Raw genomic sequence first — 12375 nt, 5'->3', positions numbered from 1 at the left:
ATATGTAAAAAGGAATTCCAGAGACATCTCTATGCATTAACTGCTGCATTACTTGTTGAATACCATATGTATTTTGAAATGCATGCGCTTCACTTAAGAGATTCCAAGTGATGCAGAATTTACCAAATCAAGGATTAGTTGAATCACTTTTCAAATAATGCATACTACTTGCAGCCCTGTATCTTATTTTGCTGTTCATAGGATCCATGAAGAAATCAGAGATTTTTTTACTTAAGAACATGAGTCATAACAAAATACAGTTAAGATTTCTCACTACAAGGCAGATTTTTCAGACTTCAGATAGTTTTTGTAGTTCTTTCTGTTTTTAAAAACCCCAAAGCCCAACAAAGCAATATCCCACCACTACCACACTTCTGGAAAAGGTTGATATCAGAACTGGACATAAGATTCTGTCATTTTAATAGTGCTATACACTTTCCCTTTAACTGATAACTCCCTCTATGTTTCATTAAATGTACATCTTATAAAAACTTGAGTTCCATTATTTTGGTATTGACTTCTACGTGCAATATTTAATAGGAGCCAAAAAGGCCAAGTAATGCCCTACCATATCCACAACCAGAACCAATAAATGTCACCATTACAGATGCAAAGGTAATATCCTGCCCAAGAGATACATTTATGTATTTCATATATGTATATTTGCATATATGTAATAATTTTTCTACATAGTTGAATGAGAAATGCCTCGATTTAAGCCTACACAAAGGAATGCTTTCCCTCAAATATCACAACAGAAACTGCAAGCTGGCATCACACTGCCCAGCTGAAGAGATCCAAAGACAATAACATATAACAAAGACAACTGAAGAAAGTAGAATTTTAAATTAATCAAAAATTTGTAACTGTCACTTGAAAACTAGTATGCAACAAGGCTCTGAAAGAAGAATATCCCAAGAACACACACATCTGTTTAATATTACAAGCAAACTGTCAACATCCTAAGTGAAGATTTAATTTAATATTTTTTCTTTCTTGATGTTTTACCTTTAGTCAATTCCTTGTGAGAGTATCAGTTTTCTGTAAGAAACTGTTAGATATAAAGAAATGTTATTGTAGCATGTTTATAAAATCATAGTTCGAGAACTTTTTATTTTTGTAAGGCCTGACCGCAACTTAATTATCTGCAGGACATTCCAAGCTCACAATTGCAAGCTCCAGTTCCCAAGCAATTTTAAACAGTATCTACTGTACAGGACATACAGCACTGCAAATACCACAACATGGTAGTGTTTTTAGAAGTCACCATTAGAGCCTTTAGACATGGTTTTTATTTTCAATAAATATGTTTCTGTACTAATCATTAAATGGTTTTCATCACCACTACGTTTGTCTTTCACACCTGCTTGCTATCAGTGTTTATTTTAACATAAGCGAAGTAGTCATAAAGAAGGCAGATACAATGTATAACATGCCGTATACACACAAAGCTTCCTACAAGCAGTATGTTCTTTCACAGCCCACACAATGTTTTCCTTCCTTTCCGGGAAAGAACTAGAGTAAAAGCAGGAAAAAAACCTTGTTAAATTGGAAATAGGGGAAAAGTGAGACCACCAGCTCAGCCAAAAGCTCTCAAAGGAAAGCTAGAAATTTTAAGAGAGAAATCTCAGAAGTCCTGGGAATTCAAATTTGTTTTTCAAAACATCCAAATCACCTGAAAATAGTCAGGCAAAAAAACCTCATCATGCAATTACATCCAGATTTTACCCGTCAGTCTGAAAACCAGCAGATGACGCAGGACTTTTATAACAACTCAGATCTCCAAGACTCTTTTTTCCTCCCCCAAAACACCAAAGACCTTGGTTTCAACCCATTACTGACAAACTCCTCTGTTTTCCTACCCTTTTAACCAACTCTCCCCATTTCTGGAGGCTGATGACTCTGGCTACTCTGCACTCACAGGCACACTGCTGCCACAGAGCCAGTGAGCAATCCCCAGAGCACTCATGGTGGGCTCCCAAACAGCCTGATGCTCCCTTCGCACCTCCTCTTCCACCTGACATGCCTTGTGTGGGCATTTTATTCCAGGAATCCCCACAAGTCCTGCAGCAAGATTATTTCTGGTCTTCTAAATATAGCAAGATTTTACTTTCCCCTTGACTAAACACTGGAGGGCTTAGGTTTTTTTACCATAAGAAAAATCTAAAAATTCACGGAATGACCTTATTCAAATTATGGTTATTCTAGTTAAAATATTAGAATAATACTTCATATTAGAGGTTGAATAAATTTAGGAGGAAACCAAGGCCCTTTCTCTTTATTTGCCGCCATTAACCAACACAACGTTTGAGAGCTTATGGATCTCCCCACAGAACCTCCAACTCACACTTGAAACCCACTTCACACTTCTGACCCAACTGAGGAATTGGAGAGGTGGGAAACACCAGGCAGTTGTGTCTACAGAAATTTCTCAACAGAAATTATATATTCAATTTAGAATCTGTGAGATTCCATCCATATTCAAAACTGTTTAAAAGTCCACAAAAAAACCCCACACCCCAAAAGACAAAAAACAAAATAAATGCACACACAAAAAAAAACCCTATCCAGTGTGAAATGACAAGCAATCCATTAATGGTGGAAAATCAAAGAGCAAAAGAAAGTTTTACATTTAATTGTATCTGGTTTTCATTATGTTTGCTTTTCAAATGCTAGACAATACCTGCAGAAATGGAATAGATGCAAATTTGTGTCCATGCAGCACATGCACTTTTCCACAGGTCTCACCAGCCTTCATCGAAAGAGAAGGCAGAGTCAGAATGAAAAGGTAAAAAGGGACAACACCTGATCACTACAAAATGTGCTCTTTTGCCAGACAGAAAGTTTTGACACACCACCCTGAAGCCAGGAAACTCACATTTTCAAAAAAGTATCCATCATTTAACTTTCTATGCAATTATACCACAGTTTAATGTTTTCAACAGTAAAGAACATTTTCCTCAAATTACTGGAAATGATTCATACTCAAAATAATGAGCTGTCCTTGCTTCAAAATCTTTGATAAAGAACTCAGACAAACAGCAAAAAGTATAAATGCATCAGTTAAATCCACCAATCTTAAAATATTAAGTTCCATCTTTTTTCTACCTTCTTCCACTTCCCTCTCTTCCCTATTTAGAGGAAGTATATCACAACCTCATATAATTTTCTGATATTCATTTTTTTTTGTGACTCATATTTCTACCTCTGTTAGACTATCTCTTCTACAACCTTGATCATTCCATTTTTTCCAGCTATGCCTGCACACGTTCTATTGTCTATCTTTTCCACTGTGTCTCTCCAGCTTTTCAGACACTTCAAGCCCTACCACCTTGCCCCTAGCCCATCTTTCTCCTTCAGAAGTTATGCTAATGTAAACCGTGTTTAAGAAAAAAAGGCGGCTACCTATGATAAACCTCAGCTTTCTTCTACTTCCACAAACATCACCCTTATTTGTGGCAGGATGAAAAAGCAAGAACTTGCAAAAGCTGTCATCTCAATGGAACACCACAGTCAGGAAAGAGTTCACAGTTACCAACTGCAGGATGTAACAATTCTTCCAAGTCCAGGAAAGAACCTCCCACAAGCAGCCTGGAAGGAGGTGAGGTGAGGACGAAGACAACATCCTCAAAATGGGAACTGCAGTGTTAGATACTTTTGGACTCCTCAGCACCACATGAGGTCCAGCTAGTCAAAACAAAATTAAGAGGCAACTAAGGAAAGTTGTCTCCCAAGCCAACTTTCAATCCTGCTGTTCTGTTAAATTCAGAAAATAATTCCCATGGAGTTGGGAATGTACTTTAAAACAAACAAACAAAGCAGGGGGAAACAATGACAGACATCTGCACAGACATTTCCCAAAATGCAGGAGTTCATAACTTTTCCCCAAGGCCAACCAATACCCTCCTCATTGTTTCTGAAGTGATTTTTGCTAAAACCAGAAGCATCACATGGGGAACATTAATGATTTGGCATTTAGTCCTAATGTACTGAACAAGGTCAACATTTCATTCTTCTCCAAGTCGGATTTTTTTTTCAATCTTTACTCTGCTATTTCTTTAACCAGCTTTTTAGATGTTTCCCATCTACTAATTAAAATTATCATCTTGTTCTTCCATCTCTCAGACTAAAATTCTCCAACAAGGATGAAGAAAATAAGAAGCAAAACCAATAAATGCTCAAAATAAAAAACTAACATTAACTGTAATTTGCACAGGGGAAGAGATAAATCTGAGGTATTAGACAGCAGTACACTGTAACTCCCTATTTGAAAAAGTACAAATTAAAATTATATTTTCTGCCTACAACATGGGGGAGGGAAATCCATGTGTACGTAAATGAGTACCAAATGCAACATCATAGGTGAACTTTGGGGGAAACAGCAACTGTTCATAACTGTTCATGGGAGAAGTCAGAATTAATCCTAATGACCTCAGCAACCGGCCCAATTTAATAGAACTTACCTCTCATTAAAAGTTAAGTGAACTGAAATATCACTCACTGTCCAAAATTTGGCACAGTCATTCATTTCTAATAAAGACTCTAATTTGGCTACACCACAAACAGTATATATTTCCCCTGCATTCAAATATTCTCTCATGGGAGTTATTCTTATGTAATCACTAGAGTAAAAAAATCTTATTAAATAACCTTATTAAATCAGGTTATAATTTTTTAGTTGGAGTATAAAACCAAAACCATTAAAGCACACAACTTTAACCATTTTTGGCCGTTTCCCTCATAGCACTGGTAAGTATCAGCTATTCAATTACAACAGAAGCAGTTCACTACATGACCATGCAGTCTTTGGTGCTCTGCCTGCGTTTGCCCACAATGGTACTACTCTCGGATATGGAAGTTTTAAAGATTAAGCCCCTTTCAGTTCTGTTTTAGATCTGGAGAATACATGTCCCATCCTGTAAAAGTTAATACAACAAACTGACTATTTCATTATTTTGGATATTTCCCAGCCTTCTGAAAAGCTCATCTATAGCCTGAGTATTCAGGAGTCATCAACCTGAACTTGACCCAGAACCAGCATCATAATAATAACAACTGCATATGCCAATAAAACATTTATTATTTGGCATTTTTATTTTTCTATACCTTTTACTTTTAGAACAGGCATGGTTTATTTTCCCTGCATCAGCACACTGGTGCAAATCACTGAAGTTTATGACATATCTGAAACCAGCAGACAGTGGAAAAGCCTGTCATTCTCCCAGCCTGCAAGTCAACTTTTTTCTTATCATATTAGAATTGTATTAAGCGCAAGGAATCCTCTGTTTGAAATCTAGATCTTCAGATTTCAACTATCTTCTAATCTAATCTATATCTAATATTTTTCAAACTTTTTATTTGTAAACACATAGAAATTTTCCAGTGAGAGTCTTGTCTTTCTTGTCTTTCTCTATTAGCACTGCATACATGACACAATTTCAGTGGCTGAATTTTATTCTTGGTACCTCTTCAAACAATCCTGAACACTCTGAAAGGGATCAGAAAATGTACATGTTTAAAAACACTCCCTTTTAGTTGTGCTTCGTCAACAATGATGCTTTTCAAGGTGGTTCTCCATAGTCAGTTTGGGGGACCAGCTCCTGGTTTTTTGGGCATTCCTCGGGCCTTTTTTAGGCTTTATTTAATGCAGTGACAGTGGCAATGAATAAACTGTAACATCATATACAAACACTCCGACTCTTTTTCTGTCCTAGGGGAATGCTCTAAAAACCTATCTGTATTTATTTGCATTTGTAATACAAAGATGTACAGGAATATCTCAAATCTGGCACCGAGGACAAAACAACACCTGTCCATCTCTTCTAACAGCACTATTTTAAATTTTCCTTAGGCTGCATTCCAAACAATGAAATAAGTTGGACTTTCACAGGTATGCATGAAAAAGCTGTTTTACATAGAGTATGTAAAATTAAAGAAATAAAATAAAATTCTGAAGTCACCACTGCCCTATGTGTAGCCAAAGCAATGTACTACAAAAGTCAAATGGCCTTGTAACTAAAAGGTTTGCTTAAAATTTATATTCAATGCCATTTGTTCTGGCTCTCATAAGAACTAGTTTTGGAGACAAGTTTTATGTGGGATTTTTCCTCCTCATTACACATTTGTACAGAGCAGCTGAACATATTTTTTGTGTGAATATTGGCCTATTGTACCGATGTTTTTTTGAAGAATCGGTTAATCATCCTACAGAATCCATATGCAGAACTTATATGAATAACAGATGTTGCAGCCTCATGAATCTGGCATCCTTATGTGTTCAACAGCTTCAAACAGGGACATTTGATCATCCTGAAATTTTGCATTTAAAGATTTAGAAGTAATTAACCTTTCAAATTTTCCATTCTCAAGGATATTTCTTCAGATATGCCTGATATTGTTTTTGAATAATTCATGCTCCAACTCTTCCATTTTTCGCTTTTCACAAAGCCCTAAAGAGAATTTCCCAAAGCAAAGTAGATTTTATTCATTACTACAATTAAAAATACCATTAAATTCTGCTTTACCATTAATTTATATTTACTTCTGTTAACAGGCTGTATCAACCTTGATTCCATTTCTCCAACACACATTTAACAGTCAGCAATCATACCAAGTTCTTGTTCTTTCAATATTTTCAAATATCGAAGTATAGCTGACAGATTATATTCCCAACTGCTCATACTCACCATAAAAATGTAGAAGGTAAGGCCTAGAGAGTCAGATTTCCTAATATTGTCCTAGAACAGAAGCTTGAATGCCAAATACTTTGCAAAACCAACAATCTTTTAAAACATCCAGATTTAAGGCATTGTAAAGCTGTGAACCAGTGTCACATAAACTAGAGTTCTGAACTGCTTGTTTCTCACTGAGCACTTCCTGCAAGCTCAATTTTACTTAAATACTTTTGCTCTAATCTTTAAATTCTTCAGTCATTTAGCTTAATCCCAAACCTGACACCATACCAAGAAATAAAATATTTGAATGGCAAGGTTTTGGTAGTGGGGGGCTACAGGACTGGTTTCTGTGAGAAGCTGCCAGAGTCCTGCCCCACATTCAGTGGAGCCAATGCCAGCTGCCTCCAGGATAGACAGGCTACTGGCCAAGGATGAGCCCAGCAGCAACAGTGGCTGTGCCTCTGGGATAACAGAGTTAAGAAAGAGGTGAAAAAGTGTTACTGCACAGCAGTAATTGCATCAGGATAGAGGAATGAGAAGATGTGAGAGGACAGCCCTGCAGACACTAATGTCAGTGCAGAAGGAGGGGCAGGAGGTGCTCCAGGTGCCGGAGCAGAGGTTCCCCTGCAGCCTCTGGTGCAAACCACGGCAATGCAGCTGTGCCCCTGCAGCCCATGGAAACTCCACAGTGGAGCAGGTGGATGCTCGCAGGCAGCTGTGAGCCCACAGGAGGTTCACACAGCCTCCTGGCAGGATCTGTGGAGAGAGAAGTCCACACTGCAGCAGTTTTGCTGGCAGGACCCCATGAACGATCCATACTGGAGCAGCTCACAGAGGACTGTCTCCTGTGGATCAGGGGAACAGTGTCAACAGTCCTCCATTGTGGAGGAAGGAGCAGCAGAGACAATGTGTGAGGAATCTCAGCTTCCACTCCTTGTCCCCCTGTGCCACTGGTGGAAAGGAAGTAGAGAACTTGGAGTGAAGTTCAGCTTGGGAAGATGGGATGAGTGGGGGGAAAATGTTTTGAAGATTTTGGTTTACCCCTCATTATCCTCCTCTGATTTGATTGGTAATAAGTTAAACTCATTTTCCCCAATTCAAGTCGGTCTTGCCCATGACCCAGTTGGTGAGAGATCACTCCCTGTCCTTACCTTGACCCGTGAGCCTTTCATTCTATTTCCTCTCCCCTGCCTAGATGATGAGGCAGTGATAGAGCAGCTTTGGTGGGTACCTGGCATCCAGTCTGGATCAAACTACATAAGCCTATACAGAAGTATGAAGAAATGCAAATTTTAATATCCCTGGATACTGCATTTTAAAAAACCATGTCACTGTAAAGTCTAAGAGAAAGAAAATGTTTTGTTTTCACTCACTAAAAAGTACTAACATACACATAAGGAATTCTAAGTTTTTTATAAATTGCAAGTAATGGAAAGTCTGTCATTGTAACTGTAGCTTTCCTGTAGCTATAGGATCGTGTTGATCCTCAGCAATAATTTCTCACCTGGTCCTAGTCAATATGCAGCTGGTGAAGAGATTGAGGGGTGCCAAAAATATTCAACATAAAAAAGCATAAGTCACATTACACATCAGACAACCCGATGGTTGTACAATGGCAGCTGACAGACCAAAGAAACCCCAAACCAAATAAACAGTGATGGGTCAATGCCAGGGTAAAGAAAATCCTTTCAGCAGCTCAGAGCTGTAACATTCATCTTCGATTTATATGAATGGAACTGTTTTATCACAGTTTAACAACATCACCAACAACACCTGTCACTGTGACTAACATTACCATGGTTATAGGCGAGCTCCTAACATCCCTGTGTCAAGAACTTAGTCTCAAATACAAAAACCTTCATCAGCTCCTCAGAGACTGCAGCAACACAGTATACCTGAGCATAAAATAGCCAGCTTCAAAGAAATACAAATACCAAATGCTGAAATATTTTCTTGTGATTAACACAAAACACCAAGAGCACACATCTTTAAACCAACTTCTCCACACAGTATCAAGTCAAAACCCTTATATTCTACATTCTCTGTGCCTCCTTCAATCCTTAATCCTCCTTCAAAAATCATGTTAAGTTTGAAAGCATAAAATAGGAATTTATAACTTTATCTCCCAGGTGCAATGAACCTCTACTATAAATACAGAGGCTGTGTAGGATTACTGGTTACAATTTTGTCAGCTTCTTCTCCAAACCCTAAGCACCTTCAATCTCCCCTCTTAAACTCCACTTAGAGACTGTATACAAACAAGTCAAAACCCAAAACAGTCTACACAGTCCACGAATCCTACAGCAAAGCTCACAGTCCTTCAGGGACAGAAAGGAGAAAGACAACACTGAATGCATGATAGGTTTATATCGCTTAATATAGTTCAGCAAAATGTTAAAACACATTCTGTGATACAAAACCTCTGTGGAATGGACTAGAGAGATCTCTGACCCTACAGCTGATTGCCCACCCAGTCCCCACATTCCAGCTGTGTAGCAGCTATGAGCAACTGGCTGCTACTCCTGGAGCTCGGAGCACAAGCAGCATCAGCACACCTGCAAGATGCTATACAAACCGACACAGAATTATAATGTTGAAAGGAATCTCTGTGTAGACTCTGTTATTTCACTATTTCCATATCTGCATGTCAGATGGAGAACTTACACTAAGGACTTTGGGCTTTTCTAGTCTGGAGAAAAGGAGGCTGAGGAGCAACACCATTGCTCTACATTTTCCTGAGGAGAAGACATGAAGAAGGAAGTGCCAATCTTTTCCCTCTGGTATCCAGGGTCAGGATGACTGGGAATGGTTCACAGCTGTACCAGAGGCGGCTGAGATTGGACATTAAGAAGCATTTTATAATGAGCAGGTGGTCAAGCACCAGAAGAAGCTTCCCAGAAAGGTGGTTGGTGCCCCAAGCCTGTCAGTGTTCAAGGGGCATTTGGACAATGCCCTCAATAACTTGCTTTAACTTTTGCTCAGCCCTGAAGGGGTCAGGCAGCTGGAGTACATGAGAGCTGCAGGTCCTTTCAACAGAAATATCCTATTCTGCAACCAAGAAAGGCATGAAGAAACTGGTGACTAAGTGTAGCTTATTCAAGGTCTTCACTGTTATCCTATATGGATTCTGACCAGTGTTGTTCATTAAAACTTTTACAGACAACACTAGTTAAACATTTGATACCTTCCTCAGATTAAAAAATAAACAAAAAACCTGTTCAGTGACAAGAATTCACTAGCTTTTGAAAACCTTTTAAAAAAGAAATTCATTAAAGAATTAATCCATCTGTCAAAATATTATATTTCCAAGCCATGGTGCATAGTCTTGACTGAAGGAGCTAAACTTTTAATCAAAAAACTACAATAAAGTATTTGAAAGAAGGTTTGACACATACATAATCAAACTGAACTGTATTTGGCTGACACAAACAGGTAAAATCATAATTTATTTTACTATAAAGCTTATTCTTCTAACTGCTGTTTCAATGTTTTATTCACACATTAAAATGATGCTCTGTGGTCTGGTGGGCTGTTGGCTCACTGTCACAAAGGTACAAGCCAGCCCACCTCACTCCTTCTCACTGACCAGCTGTCAACAGGGACCATGTATTCACACAACACCACATTTCAGCTTTTGCTTCTTCTCCAAAGTCAAAATTTGTATAAGTACCATTAATTAAAACCATTGTCAGCTCTCACGGTTCAGCTCATCCCCACTGACATTAGCTGCTTACTTCCCCTGATGCTCTTACAAATTAAACATGGCACTTTTTGTCCACACCTCTGTCCTTCTCTCTGTTGTCTGGAGAGTGCACTGAGGAAACTCAGAAAGGGTGAGGAGTTCAGTGAAAAAACTGGGATTATCAGGAAACAGCAGCTGTGAACAGGGGGAAGCAAAGAACCACGGCAGGGAAAAGGGGACCTGGCTATAGCATGCTATCACTGCACAGGACTACAGCAGGGCACGGAGAAGATGGAGGTGGAGGTAGGCTTGAGTATGTATGAACAGAACTTTAGAAAAGAAAACCAAACTTGGGAAGAGGCAAAAGCAAAGAAGAAGGAAACACTGAGCAAAGACTAGAAGGGAGGAAGAGGTTGGCATGAACCCAGCCTGAGACTGTAAATGATTTGAAATACAGACGCCAAAACTGAGGAGGAATCAAAATTCAGAGAGAGATAATAATACTGGGGGCAGTGAGGCAAAAAGCCTGTTCAGAGGGAACAACCAAATCTGTGGCTGTAAGAGCATCTAGAACCTAAAATTCCTAGAATGGAGCCTAAAACCCTCAGATTTACTTGTGCTTCCCCTGCTACTATAAACTACGTGCACGTTCCACATTTAGTCTTAACTGGCATACCCATTCCGTAAGTCTGTCTCCTCAGGGTTCCTCTTAGTTATTCAAAATACAGTCCACTGCATTATCACAGATATGTTATTCAAACCCTGCCTTTGACTCAGTATGGAGGAAAACAACATACAACAGAATTGTTTTTACACAACGACTATGGACTCAGGACTGCTGTTAATGACGATCAGCTTTCACCTCTGTAATTCCTAAACTTTTCAGTGCTTGTCTTTTCAAGTCCTAAAACGTCCCGATTACCCCTGCACATGTAATCTGCCTAGGGCTGGCACTGAACTGTCACACCGTGTGACAGCGGAAGCAACCAAGCGAAAGGCAGCACGCAGGGAGCAGCACAGCAAAGGCTGACGAACGCGTGTGCTATGGCAGCGCTCTGTTACGTGGCAGCCGGCAGGAGGAAACACCCGTGCGCACGCAGGCACGGCCCGGAGGGGCGGCGGACCCGCACGGACACAACCGCAGCCCCGGCCGGAGGGGCCGCGGCCCGCAGAGCCCCCGGTGTAGCGGGGGAACGCGGGCGACAGGCGGGCTCGGAGCCGGCCCCGGCCTCCACGGCAGCGCCGAGCCCCGGCTCTCACGCCGCGCTCCCAGCCCACACCCGTGTGGGAAAGCGCTGCCCCGGGGCTCTTTGCGGGCGACTCCGGGGCCCGCTGGCTCTCCCCGGGGACGCTCCGAGGCGGCGGTGAGGGGCGGGCTGCCCGCCCGGGCGGAGCCGCTGCCGGCGGCCCCGGCTACCCCTCGCCCTCCCCCCGGGGCTGCACTCACCACCTCCCGCGCCCTGCCGGTGAAGTCGTTTTTAGAGCGGGCGGTGCCCCGCTTGAGCAGCTCGTCCCTGGCGCTGTCCCCCGTCGCCGCCACCCCCAGAGCCTTGTTGCGGGTCTTCACGGTCTTCACGCTGGCCTTGAAGAGCAGGGTGATGTCCACCGCCATGGCGGCCGCCGGTGCCGCCGCGCGCCCTTCCCCGCGCAACGCGGGCCCGCGCGGCGCGTTCCGGCCGCGCGGCGCGTTCCGGCCGCGCGGCGCGTTCCGGCCGCGCGGCGCGTTCCGGCCGCGCGGCGCGGAGGCCGCGGGAGAGCTGCGCCCTGCCGCGGACGGGCCGTGTCCCCGCACGGCCTGCGCGGGCGGCCAGCGATGTGTAACCGCTGTACGGAAAACAGAACTAGTATGGTGTAACAAACCCCCGCTAGAGCGTCCTGCCAGGTGTCGATAAGCGGTGCTGGTGCAAGGCAGGTTAATTGGAGTTGATTAATAAGTATTAAGCAGATCTGCATTGCGATCTGGGGTGGGCGCTGGTGTGAGACTCCCCTACGAAACGCCTCAGGTGTGATCAGGCACTG

The 12375-nt window shown here is 41.7% G+C and overlaps 1 protein-coding gene across 1 annotated transcript in view; it reads right to left on the bottom strand.

The window, feature by feature from the left end:
- Positions 1–12047, bottom strand: part of STX18 (syntaxin 18) — a 59334-nt gene extending 47287 nt beyond the window's left edge. The window contains exon 1 of the mRNA XM_066317253.1: positions 11804–12047. Within this exon, the coding sequence (XP_066173350.1) occupies positions 11804–11968 (165 nt within the window). The 5' untranslated portion in view covers positions 11969–12047. The remainder of the gene's footprint in view (positions 1–11803) is intronic.
- Positions 12048–12375: the final 328 nt, after the last annotated feature.

The sequence above is a fragment of the Sylvia atricapilla genome, chromosome 4 (assembly GCF_009819655.1).
Source record: "Sylvia atricapilla isolate bSylAtr1 chromosome 4, bSylAtr1.pri, whole genome shotgun sequence".
Lineage (NCBI taxonomy): Eukaryota > Metazoa > Chordata > Aves > Passeriformes > Sylviidae > Sylvia > Sylvia atricapilla.
This window is presented reverse-complemented; position numbering and strand designations above follow the sequence as displayed.